Source organism: Microcebus murinus, chromosome 21, assembly GCF_040939455.1.
Source record: "Microcebus murinus isolate Inina chromosome 21, M.murinus_Inina_mat1.0, whole genome shotgun sequence".
Classification (NCBI taxonomy): domain Eukaryota; kingdom Metazoa; phylum Chordata; class Mammalia; order Primates; family Cheirogaleidae; genus Microcebus; species Microcebus murinus.
This window is the reverse complement of record NC_134124.1, coordinates 4,765,575-4,785,995: the sequence shown is the minus strand read 5'-3', so window position 1 is coordinate 4,785,995 and position 20,421 is coordinate 4,765,575. Positions and strand designations below refer to the sequence as shown.

Below are 20,421 nucleotides of genomic sequence, written 5' to 3'. Positions count from 1 at the left end.
GATATTACATTTATCCCTCTACTAGCTTAGCAGTTTTATATGATTTTTCAATCATTCTTTTACTATTTATCCTAGAGATTATAGCATGCATTATGACTTATAAGAAATCCAATAGCAACTAGTATTTCTGTTTCTTTCTGGATAATGCAGTGATTTTATTCAACACCTTGATTTCCTGCTATTATTTGTATTTTAATTTTTATATCTTTTAAGCCCCACAATACATTATTATTGTTTTATGTTTATGTTTTATTGTTTTATGAACATCTTTAGCTTTACCCACATATTTTTGACTTTTATTGTTCTTTGTTTCTTTCTGCATATTCAAACACTCATCTCAGATCATTTTCCTTCTACCTGAAAGATGCTTCTTAGTATTTCCCTTAGTGCAAATCTTCTGGAGAAAAATTCTCTCATTTTTTGTTTGTCTGACATTTATCATGTCACTACTTCTGAAGAATATTTATTTGTAGGTATGGAATTCTAGGTTAGCAGTCACAGTTTTTGAGTACTGTGGAGATGCCATTCCAATGTCTTTTTGCTGTCACTGTTTCTGTTTTGAAGACAGCTGTCAAGCTGTGAGCAGTGGCAGTATCGCAGCCAATGAGGTTTACCCAAGGCACCATTATTGCTAATCGAAAACTTTTCCCAATCCCCCTTGAAATATAATTGATGAGTTGAAATATAATTGACCTTGACGACTTGAAATATAATTGGCATTGGCAACTTTTGACAGTTTCTACAGAGACTGAATTTAAAATAATAAAAAAAGAGAAGACAGATGTCAGTCTAATAGTGGCTCCTTTTAAGGTAATCTGTTTTTATTTATTTATTTATTGCCACACTTATAACTGTCTGGTTTTTTTTTTTCTCTCTGATTTTTAATATATTTACCTATGTGCCCAGGCTCTCCTTTCATTTCTCTTTAGGTTTCCTAGAGCTTCTAAAGTCTGTGCCTTGATACCTTTTATCAGTTCTCGGCCATTATCTCTTAAAATATTGCTAGTGATCCATTTTCTCTCTAATCTCCTTTGGGGACTCCAATTACGCTTATGCAAGACCAGAGTCTCATTGCCTTTACTCTGCTTCTTACATTCTCTTCTACATTTTTCATTTTTTTTTTCCTCTCCATGCTTCACTCTGAACATTTTCTTTGTTCTGACACTTCTCAACTTTAATGTCTTTAAAGTCACTTGCAGATCTCACTGAAAACAATTCTGATTCACTAAGTCTGTGGTGCAGCCTAAGATTCTTCTTTTCTAAAAAGCTGCCCTACAGAAAGAAGACACTAGGTAAAAACTAAGCATATGAGTCAAGTATGAGCTTTAGTTAATAAAAATGTATCTGTACTATCTTTGCAACTTTCCTATAAATCTAGAGCTACTCTAAAATTAAAATCTTATTTTAAAAATGTTTGGAGGTTATGCCAATAAGTGCTGGTTCACAGATCACAGTTTTTACTCTAAGATTCTAACCAGTCTTCCAAGCCTGGCCTCTCCCCCCAGACATCCTCAACTATGTAAGTAATGAAGCTTTTAATATTAAACACCTTCTTGGTGGATATGCGTGGTGTTATCAATCTCAACATTGAAACCAAATTTTGGGTAGGGATCCATTCTGCTTCTTCAGGGTGGCTAAAATAGCCTACATTTGTCTTAGTCAGTCTTGTGCTGCTATAACAGAGTATCACAGACCAGGTAATTTATAAAGAACAAAAATTTATTTTTCCCAGTTCCCGAGGCTGAGAAGTCCAAGACTAAGGTTCCAGCAGGTTCAATCGTCTGATGATGGTCCAGTCTCTTGTTTCTAAGACAGTACCTTGAACATTACGTGTGGAGCACAAACCCACTTCTGCAAGCCTTTTTTATGGTGGGATTAATCCATTAAGCTCCACCTCCCAACACTGTTGTATTGGGATTAAGTTTCCAAAACATGAATTTTGAGGGACACAGTGAGACCATAGAAATGTTCTATTTAAAAGACCAAAGTTATGAAATTTGATTAACAAATACAAAACCCAAGTATATACTATTTATAAGAGATGTATCTAAAACATAGAAATACAGAAAGGTTGGAAGTAAAGGATTGAAAAAGAAAACACGGAAACCAATAAATACACTTGGTTTTGCTATTTAAAATCCAAAGATAAATTAGACTTTAAGGTAGGGTGCATTATCAGAGATAAATAGTGACACTTCCAAAAAATAAATAGATTCAGAGGATGATATCACTTTTCTAATACTGTATGCATCTAATAAAAAAAGCCTCAACATATTAATGCATGAATCAACCTGCCAACACTCAGAGAAACAGACATGTGCACTGAGTGGAAAATTGCTACATAACAATTTCAATAACTGACAGAACAAATAAACATCCAGTAGAGACGCAGAAAATATAAACAACATGATTAGCAACCAACTACGTTGCATACCAAAACTGCAAAAGATAAATATTACACCTGCAATATTTACAAAGATTGATCAAGTGGGAGTTACATGGAGCTTTCTCTTTTGAGAAATCATGAGACTGTATATTTTTATTTTATGCACATTACTGTTTGTGTACTATTTGCCAGAGTAGTCTAGAGGTTCTCTGTGTGGCACTAGTGAGGCCCTCCATGGTGTCAGAGACACGGATTCTTTCTACTTCATTGTCCTACTACAGATAGATAGAATGAATATATGTATGTAATCTTTCAGTGTTAAGGCTGTCCTGGGTCCAGATGGCTGCTGGCCAGCCACTGAAACACATTCCAGACACAGAAAGGAGAAGGGAAGAAGACGGATACACAGCCTGCCTTTAAAAACACTTTCTAGTATCTGCAAGTGCTATTTCTGCTTACAGCTCATTGGCTAAAAGTTAGTTATTTTCACATCTAGCTCCACAAAAAGCTGGGAATGGAGTCTTTATTTTAGTTGGCCATATACCCAGCAAAAAAAAAAAAAAAAAAAAAAAAAAGAGAGCGAGTGGAGAGATGCTATTGTTACAGGGTGGAGATAAAAATGTTATCCAGATACCGAAATAAAGAGATTTTGATTTTATCTTATTTAATGGATTTTTTTTTCAGCCTTGGCCTATCACCAACAAATAAAAAGACAAGCTTTTCCCCCCAGGCCTCCTCTTTGCCTACGTTCCTCCGTTCCTTCGGTGTAGTGTGAGGTGGGATTGGACGGGCCAGGGAGGAACAGGCAGGTGAGCAACCATTAGGTCAAGTGAGCTTTGCGTCATACCCTAAACACATTTAATGGATAGGCTGCGGAGGTCCTGCTTCTCAAGTTAAAATGAGTGAATTGCATGGAAACTGAAGTCATTAACACAGCCTCTATTTCATGTCAGAGGTCCAAGTCTAAATCAAACACAACTGTTGAAAACTCCAGATGTTATCCTCATTGCTGTACTTCAGTGTTTTCCTGGAAGTGATCTCACCCCGATGGTAATGTCGTTGTCCGACTGAGCATGCTATTTATATCTAGAATCCCAGCTTTCAGGTTTAAAAAGCACAAAACTGCAAATAGTCGTCGCTTTGAATGCTGAGCCTGTCGTGGGGAACTCAAGCAGAATCCTGGAGTCGTGATGTGTGAACTCTGATGGCTGTCAGGAAGGCAGGGACTGATGTAGCTTGTCAACGTGCTGGTGTGTTGTCATGGAGTTCAGACGTGTGGTTCTGAAAAACACCTTCACATCAACCAATGTTGGCGATCAAAGGCTTCACGGTCCTCTTCGGTGAAGAAAAAAAATTAACTGCAATTAATTATCTCCTACAGATGAAAGAGTGTATAATTCCAAAGGCATTTTGTCATAGCCGTAGAGAGTGCCAATACCTAAAACAAAACAAAAAAAAAAAAGGAAAAAGGAAAATAAAAACTATCAAGAAAAGTGATGATGCCTTTTATCTGCTGTTATTTTCATTCCTGTTTTTAATCTCTTAAAATTTGGGGACAAAGAGAGTCACCATGGGAAAAATAAACTGGTTTTGAAGAATATCATAGATTGTTTTTTACGAATAATTATACCATTTGGGTTTCATGCATTCATCTCTCAAAAAGCATTATTTGTATGAAGAGGTGAAAACAATACAGTTATGAACACATTCATTGCTTACATACACTTTTAACAGTTTTTCACATTATAAGTGTGAAATAGAACATTCGGAAGATTCTTTGAGTATCAACATGAAGAAAATGAACGCCTCAGACTGATAGAAACAATAGCCGGTGTTTCTGGGCCTGTGCTGACGGCTTGCATGCTTCATCTCGCTGCAGACAAGGAGGCTCCATTCTTTCCCCGAGTGTCAGCGGGGGAAACGGAAGTGCCAGGAGGGGACATCACTTGCTCAAACTCATGTGGCTCTTGAGAAGTGGAGCTGGGACGGGTCCAGGTCTGCTGGCTCCTCAGCCCTGTCTGCAGCGCTGGATGGCCCCGCCTGGGATGGAACGAGACACAGCGTGTTGGGAGAGCTTAGCCCCGTGCTTGGTGCAGAGCCAGCTGCCAATAAAGGCAAAATGAAGCAAGATGCAACCTGCATACCTTCCGCATGGCTGAAGGCTCACAGAGGACAGTCAAGGTGACGAGAGGTACCGGGAACCACCTGGCTGAGAGTCCCTTTTTTGCTTCTACCTCTGCCTCCCAGTTGTCGCTGAGTCCCAGCCCCCGCCCTAGGCACGGAGGGGCTGGATGGCTGTAAACCACCCCTTCCTTCTGGACTCGACTGGCTTCTGTAAAAGCAGAGGATTCGGCTACACTGATGCCTGAGCTCTGAACTTCTACCACTTCTCATCTCCAAGCTTTTGCCTGTGACAGTGTGTCCAGGAGCCCAGGGAGGCCAATGCGTGCCTTCAGTGTATGGAAAGAGGTTAACTGCCCTTATTAGAAAAGAGAGCCAAGCTCTGTAAGAATCAGCATTTTCCGCCAAAGATGAACTCTGTTTCCACGGCAACAGGACGTGGTGGCAACACCGCAGATTTCTAGCGTGGACGTGACTCAACACCAGACGACCAGGACAGACTTTTAGAATAGCTGATAGAATCGGATTATTCCAAAGACTTTCACAATCTTGGCCATTTGCGGACCCAAATGCGTCAGTTGGGGCTGAAGGACGCGCCCGTGGGCTGCTGTGCAGGAGGAGGCGGAGGCGCTGCAGTCTGCTCGACGGCGCCCACTAGTGGAAGGCCGCGGTGCACACTGGCGGGCGCAGGGCTTCCAACAAGCGGCTCTACCTGTTGAAGCCGGGAACCCACCTGCGCATGTCTCCATGGAGAAACTGAGAGAGAGAAATGAAGTGCGCTGCCCAAGGCCATCATCTAGGTGGAGGCATCGCTGACCTCTTGGCACCCATTTTGGTCCATGAAACTAAGTTCTCTCCCGTACAACACTCTAATTGTTCTTCGTCATAACCTACCACTCAATATTTACTTGTTGCAAGATGCTTGCTGCCAGCTTAAAAGAAAGTGCGAAGTTACTCCATCCTTAATCCAAGGAAATATAAAACGTCTAGAAAAAGTCTTAGTTCTTTTGATTCTGTCCTAATTTAAGAACTGTGCAAATAAATGATTGGGATCTTCTCTCCCATGAATATTTTATGGGAATCAAATGGTTTATAGAGATAAAAAAAAATATTGGAAGTAAGAATTATTTGAAAGATATTCTGAACGTTTCATGAATGACTGGGACACATATTGCAAATTCCCAAATATCAAAACTCTGACAAGATTCACCAAATAGTCTCAAAGTAAGTATATGGTAGTAATGTCATTTATTCACTGGATAATCAACCAATACTTTTTGTATAAAACTCAGGAAAATCAGCAAGAAAAAAAAATCAAACCAATACTTTTTAAAAAAATTAAGCATATTTGTGTTCAAATAGTGTTTGACTGTGGTAGGGAAATAAAAACAATGTATGTTTCGTAGTTCTTATCCTCAGAGAGGTTGCACATGCTCACAAAGAAATGAGATCTATACAAAGGATGTAATATAAGACTATAATTCTGAAATAATTTAAGTGCCCCCAAAAACATTTTCTGAGGGAATTTAGAGAAGGGGCACAGACAGATCTAAAAACAGCTAGGAGAACTTCATGCAGCGGGGAGGACTTGAGCTGAAACTTAAAGGATGGGGAGGGCGTTTAAATGGAAGGAAAGGAAAACACGAGGGCGTACAGAGCAGTCAGATCTCAGAAGGGTGCACGGTGGCGGCTGGCGCAGGGAAGAGGAGTGTATGCAAAGCAGTCCTGCCGAAGCTCATCTTGGTCATGACTTTGGCTTCTCGAACATCTCCCGTGTTCCCAGGTGGCTTCTTTCTGGCCTCTTTATCTAGCCTAGAACTCAGGGTCAAGTTAGCTGACCCTGTACTTCAGTTACCTTGCTACCGCCCTGTGCTCCCAGTCCTGGGCCGCCAGACGTTACTGGAGAGGGTCGCAGGGCCTGGCTTCCTGGGGCCCAGCTTGCCCATTCTTTTATCCATTTCCCATCCGTCAGCTGCAGTGGCCTGTGCAAACCATGTTCAACCTCAAGCGCACGGTGATTTCCTTACGGCACTCACATCTCCTCTTCTCATCTCAGAAGAAAGATCGGGCTATTCTATATAAGCTCCCAACATATCCTGTCCCTGCTTTCAAATGTTCCTTGATGGCCACTTCCTGTCCAGCTGTGTCCCAAACTGCCCGTCACCTTCACACGTCACTTTCTCCGGCGAGGCGCTACGGTCAGGTCCTCCGACTCTCCCACTCGAAGAGCAGAGCGGGGTCTTCGCTTTTGCGCATTCTGCGCTTACAGTGAACTTCGTGAAGCGCCACTACCATGCACACTGACACCCTGAGCTCCCGTGACTCTCTGCGAGTGGGAGTGATCCCAGGAGGACTATGTCTGGAGACAGGACAATGACTGCGGATGAGGGTTTCCCAGGATAAAGGTCAAACGGTCACCGTTTAACATGTGTGAGCTTCAGTTCTGGCAGGAGCAAGGAGCAGGAACAAACGAGGCAGCAAAGGCAGAAACAAAAGGTGCTTTGTTCTCTTTAAAAGAAACACACCAAGAAATGAAGTCTCCTGAATTGTTAAATAAAGGATTTGTGTGTAATCTTTCTACCTTTGGCAAAGCAAAGTTTTTGGGGAATAAAGGGACAAACTGGAACTTTTTGATAATGAAAAAAATGTTCCAAAATATTTGATATTGAGCAAAAGCACTATGTCATTTAATGGTGATTTTTGTTTCAAAAATCTCAGATGAGAAATCCCTTTTCCGTTGCTCTCAAATGATGCGTTGGAACAGCCTTTGTTCTTTGCTATTGAAAATGTGGGGGCCGTGGGCTCCCCTGAACTTGCCTTCCCTGCGGGATTCTCTGCTGGCTCTAGCACGCCACCCACTCTCTGCGCTTTTCTGATAGCCCTTCTGTTCCTGTGTGGTTTGGCTCTGGGAAAAACACAAGGCCATGTGCAGAATGCTCACAAGTGTAAAGCATGCTAACAAATGTGGGAGTGAAAGATATTTTTCTGGATTAATCTTTTTTCATTGTGTCTTATTTCCCCTCTAACTCTTCATCAAAAGTTTGAAATGGAACAGACAGAGCAGAAGGAAAAAGCTTTCAATGAGCTTGTCATTGGGTATATAAAGCTTCCATAAATTAAACAAAAGAATGAAATGTCTTGAAGTCCCATGAAGGTGCCTGCAGCCGTAGGCTACCTCCCACAGCATGCCGCACTCTGCTTCTGTGGCATTTCAGCCCTGAAGTCAAAGGATATACTTCCTGAAGCAAAGGAACTATAGGATGGGTGGTGGGCGACTTTATGTGTCAACTCGGCGAGGCCACGGTGCATAGGTATTTGATCAAACACCACTCTATTTTTTTTAGATGAGATTAACATTTCAATCAGCAGACTTTTTGAGTAAAGCATATTGCACTTCATAATGTGAGTGGGTCTCTTCTAGTCAGTTGAAGGCTGTCAGAGAAAAATGATGGCTGGCCCCTGAGAGAGACGGAATTCTGCCTCCAGACTGCCTTTGGACTCCAAGATGCAACATCAACTCTTCCCTGGGTCTCCAGCCTGCTACCTGCCCTGCAGAGTTGGGATTTGCCAGCCCCTGAAATTGCATGAGCCAATTCCTTAAAATAACTCTCATCAATCTACTTATCCACGTATATGTGTACCCCCTTCTGGTTCTGGAGAACCCTGGCTAAGACAGCTGGGTACCTTTTTGTTAATTGTAGAGAGAAAACAACATCTCCAACAGAAAATACTGTCTGAATTTGGCATCACGGAGATGCCTCTAGGCTGGGATTGTTACATTTTCCCTGAACACTTCTGTTTACCCTGCTGTCTGGCCAAGGTTGAATTTAGGCAGAGTGAAGGTCACACTCTCTCTTTTGTGTCCAACAGATCCAACCAAATTTCTTTTCTTGATAGTCCTTATTTAGCAATAACAGAAAGGATTGCTTAATATCTCCGATATACCTTCTCATAAAAAATTCAAAGGAAACTTTGAAAACAGATGAAAACATGAATGTATCTAGTTATTGTACTAATGTTTCTAAATGTCCAATAATGACTTCTCTGTCCTCTCTCAGAGCATCCAACAGAAATATTCCTGGAGCAATTCCAGATCTGCCTGGAGTGGAATGAGATTCAAAAACTCCATTTTCATTGTTGGGAACAGGCGACTAGGGGAGCAGGCGTGATTCCCGGCGCCCACTGCCGTGTTTCCCAGGCTCAGCAGCTGCAGGACAACCCACACACCTGTCTCGCCCCTGGCTCCACGCTCACCCTCATCTCACCCCCAGGTGGACTCCTACCGTGTTCTCGGTCTTCCTGACTTGTCCGCCTCCCTGCCCATCTTCAGTCCGTGCCACGCTGAGTCCAGTGGTGCACACACACTGCCCACGGCGTGCGTTGAACAGGGAAGTAGTGGCGTGACTGCCTTTGACAGCCATTCTTGCTGATAGCTCCTTCTTGTAGGAGGCATCAGTAGCAGGAGAGGCATTTTAATCCTCTCCTGGAATGGGCTAGCATCATTTCTCCCATTGTTGTGGTTGGTCGACGACGCTATTTACATGCTCAGCTGGACTGAGTCGTCCGAGAGGAGTGCCAAGAATGCGTGTGTTGTAACCTCTGGCAACAGTCTGACCATGTCTGTGTGTGGGGTGATTTCAGGGGTCAAAGCTCAGTGGGCCAATACAGCTGTTTACCATGGTTTGGGGTAATCGAAGTCTGCGTTTCCCTAGGTGGCCCTGGCCTGTTTGCTTTCTGCTGGTCAAAGTACTTGCACATGGTGGAGCTGGGTGAGCAAACATGCCCACTGTGATTCTGTAAGTGTTTGATAGAGTGAAGGCTGTCTGTTGACGGGGCTAGGGACCTGCCGGAATCTTACTATCCAGTGGTCAGTTCCCCTACAAAATTCTCAGATGGGATTTTAAAACCAAGAGAATCTCACTTGACAAGAATGGATTTAAATAACAAGTAGTTGTAGTCTTCCTTGATTGCATATTTGTACCCAGTGGGATACAGAAAGCCTTCGCTGGGAAAAGTTCCTGTCTAAAGTTCCTGAAAGTTATTGGCTATAGTACCGTGTTTTCCCGAAAATAAGACAGGGTTTTATATTTATATATTTTTCCTCAAGAAGACACCCTAAGGCTTATTTTCAGGAGATGTGTCATTTTCCCCTCAAAGCCTCAGCTTGCAGCATGCACAGGATGGCCGGGACCTGACAGGGAGAGCCACCCTTGTTGGTGGGGCTGCCCGCACCTTTCTGGTCACCTCTAGGATAGTAGCTGTCACGATGGGGCAGATAAGAAGGGCTGATAAGATGGGGCAGATAAGAAGCGTCTTTCCCGCTCCGAGACACAATGCACGGGTTGTGCAGATGCGCTGCGCAGCCACGCCCAGCACTAGGGCTTATTTTCAGGGTGGGGCTTCTATTGCGCACATGCTTAGAAATCCTGCTAGGGCTTATTTTATGGGTAGGTCTTATTTTCAGGGAAACACAGTAATATTATTTTATTTTGTATAAATGATCGTCACCAGTGTCTTCTGGCCAAAAGGGAGGGGAGAGACGAGAGTCAGCCAGTTCACAAGAGTTCCAGAGAGCAACCTGAGATAAACACTAATAGTTACGAGCTGTAAAGGCAGACACTGTAATCTGACTAGTTGCGAGAGGTAATCTCCCCCTTTGGGCCCCTACCTCTAGCGCACAATGGATAGAAAGAGGGAAGACGTTCATGTTCTACACATGCACGCACAAGGTCTGTCTGGAAAGCATCCAGCCATCGTCACTATAACGAGAACCCCGCAGCCAAGGCGAGTGGACCGAGATGCGCCAGTGAGCCTGCTCCTGTGCGGCCGTCACATTCAGAACGACCGAGCGAGCAGAGCACTGAATCTGCTTCAAATTTTGCGTTAAGCATGAACATTCTTCCACGGAAACTATCCGGATGACTCAGGAGGCTTTTGGGGATGGTGCCATGAGTGCAGCACAAATAAAAGCGTGGCACAAACGCTGCAAAGATGGTCGGGAATCTGTGGGCAGTGGTGCACGTTCTGGAAGGCCTGCAACAAGCAGGACACCTGGGAACGTGGAATGTGTACAGGTTGGGTTAAGAGACGCTGGGCGAACCGTGTGAGGTCCCAAGGTGCCTACTTTGAAGGGGACTGGGGTGTCATTGTCCTATGTACAATGTTTCTTGTATCTTGTAGCTTCTTCAATAAATGTCTCTATTTTTCATATCACATGGCTGGACACTTTCCAGACCTCGTATGTACATTCTACATGCATCCTTCCCATAGACAGGGCTGTGGATCTGATGGATCCGTGGATTGGATATAGTCACACACTTCACGTAAGACTGAGCACAGAGAGAAGATATGTATGCTACTAGAAGAGTTAAATATCTCTGAAGTTTCATATTGCATCCTTACAAAGTTATGTGGATTTCTGCATCCAAGTCCATAAAAAGAAAGATCTACTGAAAGATGGCAGTAACTATCCCATTATCCATGTGAACATTTTCCTACCAGCCATAGCCCAGACAGACTGCCCATCTGCACTTTGCTTTATCATTTTCTGTTAATATTTAGTCAGTGTTTCCAATAAACCTGCCTTCTTCTTCGGATCAAAGGCTTTTTACATAGGTCCTACATGCAAAGCAAATAGCTATACACACAATATTAGACTTTGACTTGCTCCATTCTTGACTATTCTCTGTGTCTCACACTGAAGAGAGATGAGCAATTCATTCTAAGGCTAAATAGCTAGAAAATATTCATTCAAACTTGAACATTTTTCAGAGAGAGCCTGGGGCGATTCTAATTAGAGGAAGAAACAGAAGGGAAGCAAATCCCAGATGTTTTCCACAAGAGCCCTCCTTTTGGCTGTTGTGGCTTCCACCGGTAAGTCAAAAGCACAATTTTAGAATCTCAGCTAACTTTTAAAAGCGATTTTAGGGGTAGGTTTTAAAGTCATTAAGAGCACAATCAGCAAGGACTTGCATATTCAGTAATTAAAAATGGGAAAGGAACAATGTATGGTGGTGGTGTGGGGGTGGGGGGATCCTAAATCATTTCTACCCGAATGTTCTGGTTCTTTAATGAGGGAAACACAAAAGTTGAATGGAAATACTTTAAGAAAAGCCTTTTGATTTTGCTCTGGGATTTAACTGGAACATAACTAGAAAATAAAAAGTTTGCACGGAAATTTAACTTAGAAGATTCCCGATACAAAGACTGGCGTGGATTAGGACTAAGGGAATACACCCTTAATACAGTAGAAAAGGGAATAAATTAATAAGTTGTCTGATACATGTCTCAATTCCCAAGGAGAAATGTTAGTTGCCAAAGCTATAGTATTATATCTCAATCAAAGTGTTGACTTGAAGCTCGGCCCAAAGTATAAGACTTTTGAAACCCACCTTTTAAAACTATATTAAGGAACATGCTCAATGGCCACATTCAGTAGCTTCTCTTAATAACAGCACATACATTAGTGAAAAGTAAAATGTCTTTAAATGAAATCAATAATCAAATTAGCAGGCTCTTGTTTTTGTTTCAAAGAGAAAGGTTGAGTTTGCTAACTATATCTCTCTGTAAATGTTAACACTGGAAATCTAGGAAATTTAATTCAGTTGAACATTTATCACATGCTTACTATATCAAAGAGACAATTCATGCCTAATGCAAAATTTGCATTAAATACCCGGTCCCTGCACCAGGTTCCATGATTTTTCACGTAATTGTTTCTACTGTCTTTCCCACCTTCTCTCCTCACCTCACTCTCAGCTAAATTTGTTTGACATTTTAGATGATTTCTTAGAATCTCCCTCTTCCACCTCTGCAAATAGGAAAGAGATTTATTCAATGTTAAATAGACTTGGCTCATTCAGAGTTTGTTTCTCCTTTAATTCAAACATTTGCTTGGATTTGATTAGTAGAACTAACCATAAGTCACCATGTCAAAGTTACTTTAGAATTTCTAGAACTATTTCTTTGAGCCATGCTGTTTCATTATTTTTTGCTTATCCTAAACATAGTGGTCCCTGTACCAGGTCATGAGCAAAGAAATTTTGAAAAGGACAGTTCACGCCATTTGTCAGTGGATTATCTGAAGCAAAGTATGACGGAAGTTAACGCTCATCAGCAAACACACTGACAAATAACCTGTGTGTCATAAAACAGAGTTCCGTGGCCAGGGAAAAAGCTAGCTTTATATCTGATCGGGATGTAAAAATTCTGTAAGAAAGACCTTCCCATGAACTACAGAAAGTTAGGGGGAAACTTCAGAGAAAAGGGAGTTCTCAGGGTCCACTGGAGACTTGCAAGGCAAATGGAGACTGGAAATACCTGAGGCCAGGAGCTCAGCTCTCGTGTCTCTCCTTTCTAGCGCTGGCTGGGCCGTGGGCCAGCATGTGTGCCGGGAAGTCCTCCAACGAGATCCGGGCGTGTGACAGCCACGGCTGCGGGCAGTACTCTGCTCACAGGTACGGGGTTCGCAGACAGCCCGACCCCTCTGCGTCCCGTCCTCGCCCGCCTGTCCTCAGGTGCTCACGATTATCCCCCCTCCGGCCGCGCCCGTGGAAACCCAGAGATGTAGCTGGCGTCATCGCGGCCTTTGGAGCAGTTTCTGAGAACTCTGCTTCAAGTCTGGCCTCCGAATGGGGGCCAGGGCGTGGAATAAGGACAAGAGAAGGGAGCAAGCACAGCGTTGTCCTTCTCTGCGTCTTAACGCATCGACTTATCTCGGCTGGTGGCTCCAAAGGCGAATCACACGTGGAAGACAATTTTTCCGTGGACTGGGGGAGGGCGGAATGGATTTGGGATGAGTCAGGCGCGTCACATTGACTGTGCAGTCAGTCCTCTCTGCTGACGCTGACCTGCATCTGCAGCCGCTCCCCAGCACTCGCATCACCGCCCCAGCCCCCCTCAGACCACCAGGCGTTGGATTCTCACAAGGACCGCGACCCACACCCCTCGCTGCGCGGTTTAGCAGGGCTCCTGCTCCTGTGAGAATCTGGTGCCGCCGCTGATCTGACAGGAGGCGCAGCTCCGGCGGTGACCAGAGTGATAGGGAGCGGCTGCAGATACAGATGAAGCTTCGCCCGCTCCAGGGACTGGTGGTGGGCCATGGCCTGAGGGTTGGGGACTGCAGGGTCACAATACCATGTACAGTACATGATGTCCACAATCACTTTTCTTTTCTATCACTGAGACAAAGATAAGACTAGGGTAACTATACTTTTATGATAGGTTCCCCATAAAAAGATGACTCTTTCCAAAGTGGTCTTGAAGAAGTCAAGATTCAGATAAGATTTATTTCCATGGACTGCCTCATGTCCTCAATATGCTGTATAATAATATTAGCTAATATTTGCTTAAGGCTTACAATGTACCAAGTACTATTTTTAAAAAACGCTTTAGTCTTTACAACATGGTTATTTCTACCTGCAGTGAGGGAGGTTAAAATTGGACTAAACTAGAGTGAGGAATCCTGGGATATCCCAATATGTTCTGGCAGCTTTCTGGTTTGGCACTCCAGCCTGGGAACAGTGGGTTAACACCAAGTTCCTGGGCAGTAGAGTTTCCAGGGAAGCTTCTCAATCTGTTCCTTCTTATTTACATCCCAGAAATCAGAGGACTCACCAGGGTGTGGATGTCCTGTGCCCCGAGGGATCTACCGTGTATGCACCATTTACTGGAATGATCGTGGGCCAGGAGAAACCTTATAAAAACAAAAACGCTATCAATAATGGTGTTCGAATATCTGGAAGAGGTAAGAGAGGTGGAGTCTATTCCGGGGCTGCTAATAGGGATGCTGATGCTTATTGAATGCAGTTTCCATACATAGGAGTTTTGTTCGTCTTTCAAAATGATAAAACCTAGAACATAAAGGATGTAGAGTATACCAAACTAGCTGATGCCTTTTCAAAGATGTTCCAGCACATTCCCTGATAAATTCTGCTCTGTGCACACACATTCTGCCTAACTCTGTAGCTGACCGAAGGTATTCTTTCCTGTGGCCCATGTGGTTTTGCTTAACCACCTATAAACAAAACCACTTTCAGCAATAATAACCATAATGGATAGATTCTTTCATTTACTGAAATCCCACAAATCATAAATGCTGGCATTTCTGCAGGAGCTGAATGTGAAGTACTTCCAAAGCCTCTATGTTCTAGGTAAAGCTAAGTCTCCTGGTACTGCAGGTACTGGGTTTGCTGTTTGGTTGTTTTAATTCTACCGAGGTCTAACAGAGAAAAGCACACAGCAGTACACGTGCAGCTCCATGAATTTTTACAAAGTGAACACACCCGTGTAACCAGCAACCACAGCGAGAAGGACATCACCTGCATCCCAGAGAGCCCTCGTGCGACCTTCAACACTCATTCCCAGCAAGGGCAATCGCTATCCCAACTTCTGACATCCCATGCTAGTTTTGCCAGTTTTTAAAAAAGATATAAATAGAATTAAAGAGCATGCACACCTTGTGTGATGCTTGTTCCATTCCACATCATTGGTGGAATGGATATTGATCCATGTTTTGCTTACACGTTCATTCTTTTTGATCTACAGTGTTTGATTACCCGCATATACTTTCATTTATGTATTCATTCTTCTTTAGAGGAACATCTGGGCAATTTTAGGTGATTATGAAAATGCTGCTAGAATTTTTTTATACTGTACACACACACACACACACACACACACATGCATTCTTATTGGGAGCAAGTCCAGAGGATACCCCCGTCACCCAGGCTGCAAGAACCACTTGGTGAGGGAACCTGCGTCTTTGCAGAGCTCTGTGGTGGCTGTCCTCTGTAGCCCTAAAGTGACAAGAGAAACTGCTGCCACTGAGCTGGGTCCTCCAAAATGGTGGCACTTACTAGCCAAGGCCAAGGTCAGCGCAGACTCCCACCCGGCAGCAGAGCTGGGGCCGTCATCAGATTCGTCTGAGCCTCAGAGACGTGTGACACTGGCCGGTGGATCCCGGTGAGCCCAGGACTGAACAGACAAGCAGCCACCTGAAGCCACATTTGATTTCGGCACACACGGAACCGCTCTAGGTCTGGTGGACAAAATTCCGACGTCAGTCATCACGAGAACAGGGCGTCGTCCCCAGGACACTCCCAAGCTTCAGCCAGTTAACAGTCCAAACCCTTGGAGGAAAGGAGGGCCCCGTCCCTTGGAGGAAGGGCCCTGCCACGCAGCCAAACCGTACCCTGTAACCTGGCCTCTTCCCTCCGGCCATCCCCAAAGGGGTCTGCAGCTGTTCCGCAGGAAGAAGAAACAATCAGGCTTTCCGGAGATGACTGGACATTTGCTCCAAATGGACACTCATTCCTAGAGATCCATTAATAAAAGGCCACTGTGGTTCATTGGCCAGACTAGGAGCTTACAGGGTCGGTCGGGTGTGTGTGTGTGTGTGTCAAAGTATTAACAGTTTTTCCCCAGGGTCCATCTTACAGTGGGCCCAGCACACCCCCAAGTCTGCCCTGTGGTGATTCCCCAGTTCCAGGATGCATAACCGGATCAGTTCACTCAGCAACTGGCAGAACGCTGCAGAAACGGAGTTGCTGGGTCACGTGGTATATGCGCACCTTCAGCTCTAGCAGACAACACCACAGTTCCCCAAAGTTTAACAGTTGTGCCCGTTGATGTTCCCGTCACCAGCATACGAAAGTTATGGTTGCTCCACACACAGTATTTAGTGTTATCTACTTACGTTTTCATTTCGGCCCTTCTGATCTGTGTGCAGAGGTTTTAATTTGCTTTCCCCTGACGGTTAATGAAATTAGCACTTTTCATGTTTACGGATAATGTGGAATGCCTTTCGTGAAATGCCTATTCAAATATTTTGCCCATTTTTCTATTGGATTGTCTTTTTCTTATTGATATGTAGGAGCTCTTTATTCCAAATATAAGTCCTGTGTCAGATATATCTCTACACAAAATACATTCTCCCACTTTGTGAGTTGCCTTCTCTCTTCCTTAATGTCTTCTTTTTTTAAGTATGGAACACTTCACAAATTTGTATGTTACCCTTGTGCAAAGGGCATGCTAATCTTCATTGTGTCATTCCAATTTTAGTATATGTGCTGCCGAAGCTAGCACTTAACGTTGTCTTTTAATGAACAGGAATTACTATTGTTAACATAGTTGAATTTGGTAATAATTTCCTTTATTGTTAACACATTTTTTGAATTGGTTAAGACACATTTGCCAACCCTGAAGATAGTCTGTTTCCTTCTATAAGCTCTCTCGTTTTACCCTTCATATTTAGATCTATAATCCATCTAAAATTGGCTTTTGTGTAAGAAATGAGATATGCTGATCAAGATTTTTTCCTACACAGATTTCTGATTGACCCAGCACCATTACTTTAACAAGACATTTTTTTCCCTACCACACTCTAACATCTTTTTTTCATAAATCAGGACCTGGATACATGGGGGTCTGGTTCTGGTCTCTTTATTGTTTGCCATTCTTGCACAAACACCACATCAGTTTGCCATCAGTTTGCCATTCTTGCACAAACACCACACTGTCTTAGCTACAGCAGCTTTAAAATATAATTTGATATTTGATAGTGTAAGTTTTTCAGCTTTATTCTTCTTTCAGATTGCAATCTTGGCGATTGTCAGCCATTTGCATTTGCAAGTAAATTAGAAAATCAATTTGTCAATTTCCACCAAAAATCCTGCTGGGGCTTTGACTGGGTTTGCATTGATTACATACATCAAATTGAGAAGAATTGATATCTTTAAAGCAGTGAGTCCTCCTATCAATGAACATATTATGACCTCCGTTTGTGTAGACCTCCTTTCATTGTTATATTAGTAGCTGTTGTATTTGTTTTCAGTGTAGAGGTCTTTCTTACACATCTGTTAATACATATTCATAAAACCTGCATGATAAAGGTTGTTTAGATCTTCGATAGCAGTACTATACAATGGAAATATAATACAAGCCATAAATGTGACTTTACATTTTCTAGTAGCCATATTAAAGGAGTAAGAAGAAACATGTGGAATTAATTTTAATGTTAACACAATTATCTTCAAAGTATTTTTTAAAAATGTAATTAACATAAAAATATTGAGATATTTTACATTTTTAAAATACTAAGTCTTCAACATCCACTGTTCATTTTACCATTAAAGCACATTTCAATTTAGATTAGCTACATTTCAAGTGCTGAATAGCCACATGTGGCTAGTGGCAACCATACTGGACAGCACAGTTCTATAGCCTTAGTTTTTTTTTTTTTTGTTTTTTTTTGCCCACTTGACCCAGGTGTACTGAGAGTAGTGTATTGAAGTCCCCTATTATTAGTGGGTTTCTATCTATTTCTTCTTGCATTTCTTGTAGTCTCTGCTTTATACAGACGATGTTTGTGTTATTTAGTGTGTGGAGAGCTGTGAATGTTACATCTTCATTGTGCACTGTGGCATTTGCCATCATACATTGAATTCCTTTGTCTTGTTTCAATGCCTTTGGGCCTGAGTTTCACTCTCTGGGAACAGGAACATAACTCTTGCTTCCTTACTGCTTCCATTTTCTTGGCAAATCTTTTTCCAGGTCTTTATTTTCAGCCTGTTTACTCATTGTGTTTTATTCCGCACAGCATAAAATTAGGTTTTGCTTTTAAACTCAATAGGAAAATTTTTTAATAGGCAAAAGTTAAGCCCATTGACATTTATAGATATGACTCATATATTTGGTTCCAACATTGCCATAATTATTATATTACAGTCTATTCCTCTACTTGGTGGGTCTTAACTTATTTATTTTTCAGTTATTTTGATATTTAGGAAGGTTGTATTTTTGTTACAGTTATTTCCATCTTTCCTCATCTTTAAAGTCTGATAGTTTTATTAGAATATGTCTTGAAGTTGACATCATTCTAGGTCAATTTTCCCAGCCACCTAGTGTTTTCTTGCTATGGTTCCTCAATGCCTTTATTAAATTTTCATTTGAATCTATTCTCCCTTTGACATCTTATAATTTATTCTCCCTTTTTAATATGATTCTATCATCTTCTTCTATTCCTCCCATGAATGGATTTAACCCTTTCTTTTGCTTTTGGTTCAATTCTGTTATTTTTTAAATTTCTGATTTAAAGCTACTGAACCCCCGATAACAAACAATTATACTTATTTTCTTTTAGGTTTCTGCATCAAAATTTTCTACATCAAGCCAATTAAGTATAAAGGTTCTATCAAGAAGGGAGAGAAACTGGGAACTCTATTGCCCTTGCAGAAAGTTTACCCTGGCATACAATCACACATACACATTGAGAACTGTGACTTAAGTGATCCTACTGCATACCTGTAAACGGAAGACAAAGGACCACCTCTTCTAAGTAGAAAGTCGTCTTCTTAAAAACCTGGATGCATATCCTGCTTTTCAAGAAATTTGTGTTCAAATAGAAACGTGATAAATGCAAAAAATAAAACAGTATTTCGATTTCAATTCATTGTCTCTTTGATATTTGGATATGAACTATTTCTTGGGGCTGATTTTTCTGTCACCTGTGGGATCTGGGGTGGTTTTGCTTTTTAGATTTTTTGGTCCTGAAGACTTAGGGATAAATAAACAAGTGAATATTCAAGCTGAACCAGGCTGCATTTTTTTTCTTTTCTTTTTTATTTTTTTTGAGACAGAATCTCACTCTGTTGCCTGGGCTAGAGTGCCGTGGCGTCACCCTAGCTCACAGCAACCTCAGACTCCTGGGCTCAAGCAATCCTCCTGCCTTAGCCTCCCAAGTAGCTGGGATTACAGGCATGCACCACCATGCCCGGCTAATTTTTTTCTGTATATTTTTAGTTGGCCAATTAATTTCTTTCTATTTTTAGTAGAGACAGGGTCTCGCCCTTGCTCAGGCTGGTTTTGAACTCCTGATCTTGAGCGATCCACCCACCTCAGCATCCGAGAGTGCTAGGATTACAGGTGTGAGCCACCAAGCCCGGCCCAGGCTGCATTTTTGACAACTCTTAAACTAGCCTACCTTTATTCTTGGAAATAAAAAGCCTGAAGGTGTTTCTATGGTATAAGAATGGAGAGGGGTTTACGATTCTGGATGTAGTATCCACTTAATAAATAATTGTTCAATAAATTGGAGACTACTTTTTTTTTTTTTTTTTTTGAGACAGAGTCTCGGTTTGTTGTCCAGGCTAGAGTGAGTGCCGTGGCGTCAGCCTAGCTCACAGCAACCTCAAACTCCTGGGCTCGAGCGATCCTTCTGCCTCAGCCTCCCGAGTAGCTGGGACTACAGGCATGGGCCACCATGCCCGGCTAAATTTTTATATATATATATCAGTTGGCCAATTGATTTCTTTCTATTTATAGTAGAGACGGGGTCTCGCTCTTGCTCAGGCTGGTTTTGAACTCCTGACCTTGAGCAATCCGCCCGCCTCGGCCTCCCAAGAGCTAGGATTACAGGCGTGAGCCACCACGCCCGGCCTAAATTGGAGACTACTTTTGAGTTAAGGTGGTGAAGGCTCTCAGCAAATTCCTTAGGTTTGTTAAATTGGTTGGAAGGAGAGCCGCTTTCAAGGATAAGAAAGGATTTGCTGGTCTTTCCATCCATACTTCCCTATGCTCTATAAGAATAACGGGTTTCCTAGGTAATGAATCATGGCAGTTTAAGAAAACATATTCTAGATTTCAGGGAGGCTGCATTCCAGGAAGTACTAGAATGAGAAACAGGTCTATCTTTATCTGAAATATTTCATGAAACTGGGTCAGTTGGTCTCGTCTAGCCATACGCATGTTACGGCTACGTATTCATACACATCACTATATATCTATATATTATTCTGTCTTAGTTATGTTGGCAACAGATACTAAGAGGAAACAAGACCATACAAACGTTCAAAGAACCAGAAATAATTCTGGCTCCCTAGATTTTAGTCAGACTAAAAGTAAGGAATGAATAAGTT

General features: G+C 42.3%; 1 protein-coding gene, 1 long non-coding RNA gene, 1 other non-coding gene and 1 pseudogene across 4 annotated transcripts; 2 read left to right on the top strand and 2 right to left on the bottom strand.

Annotated features, from left to right (window-relative positions):
* Nucleotides 1-574: 574 nt before the first annotated feature.
* On the top strand, nt 575-748 carry LOC142863396 (uncharacterized; annotated as a pseudogene).
* Nucleotides 749-1,701: 953 nt separating this feature from the next.
* Nucleotides 1,702-9,537, bottom strand: LOC142863076 (uncharacterized). Of its 2 annotated transcripts, none has more exons than XR_012913952.1 (2): nt 8,773-9,537; nt 1,702-3,824 (listed from the first exon to the last, which is right to left on the bottom strand). It is a non-coding gene; the product is annotated as an uncharacterized LOC142863076 (long non-coding RNA). The 2 variants fall into 2 exon arrangements; XR_012913953.1 differs by having other exon boundaries at nt 8,791-9,537.
* Nucleotides 9,538-11,136: 1,599 nt separating this feature from the next.
* Nucleotides 11,137-18,952, top strand: LECT2 (leukocyte cell derived chemotaxin 2). Its single transcript, XM_012762258.3, has 4 exons — nt 11,137-11,380; nt 12,867-12,963; nt 14,107-14,252; nt 18,648-18,952. The coding sequence occupies exons 1-4, from the start codon at nt 11,335-11,337 to the stop codon at nt 18,812-18,814; spliced, it is 456 nt and encodes a 151-aa protein (XP_012617712.1). The 5' UTR covers nt 11,137-11,334; the 3' UTR covers nt 18,815-18,952.
* LOC142863417 (U6 spliceosomal RNA) lies at nt 16,485-16,591 on the bottom strand. Its single transcript, XR_012914185.1, has one exon. It is a non-coding gene; the product is annotated as a U6 spliceosomal RNA (small nuclear RNA).
* Nucleotides 18,953-20,421: the final 1,469 nt, after the last annotated feature.

Coding starts and splice junctions, on each gene's coding strand:
- LECT2 (XM_012762258.3), top strand. CDS start 11,335: ATGTTTTCCACAAGAGCCCTCCTTTTGGCTGTTGTGGCTTCCACCG. Junction 11,381..12,866: donor GGCTGTTGTGGCTTCCACCG/GTAAGTCAAAAG, acceptor TCTCCTTTCTAG/CGCTGGCTGGGCCGTGGGCC. Junction 14,253..18,647: donor TGTTCGAATATCTGGAAGAG/GTAAGAGAGGTG, acceptor ATTTTCTTTTAG/GTTTCTGCATCAAAATTTTC.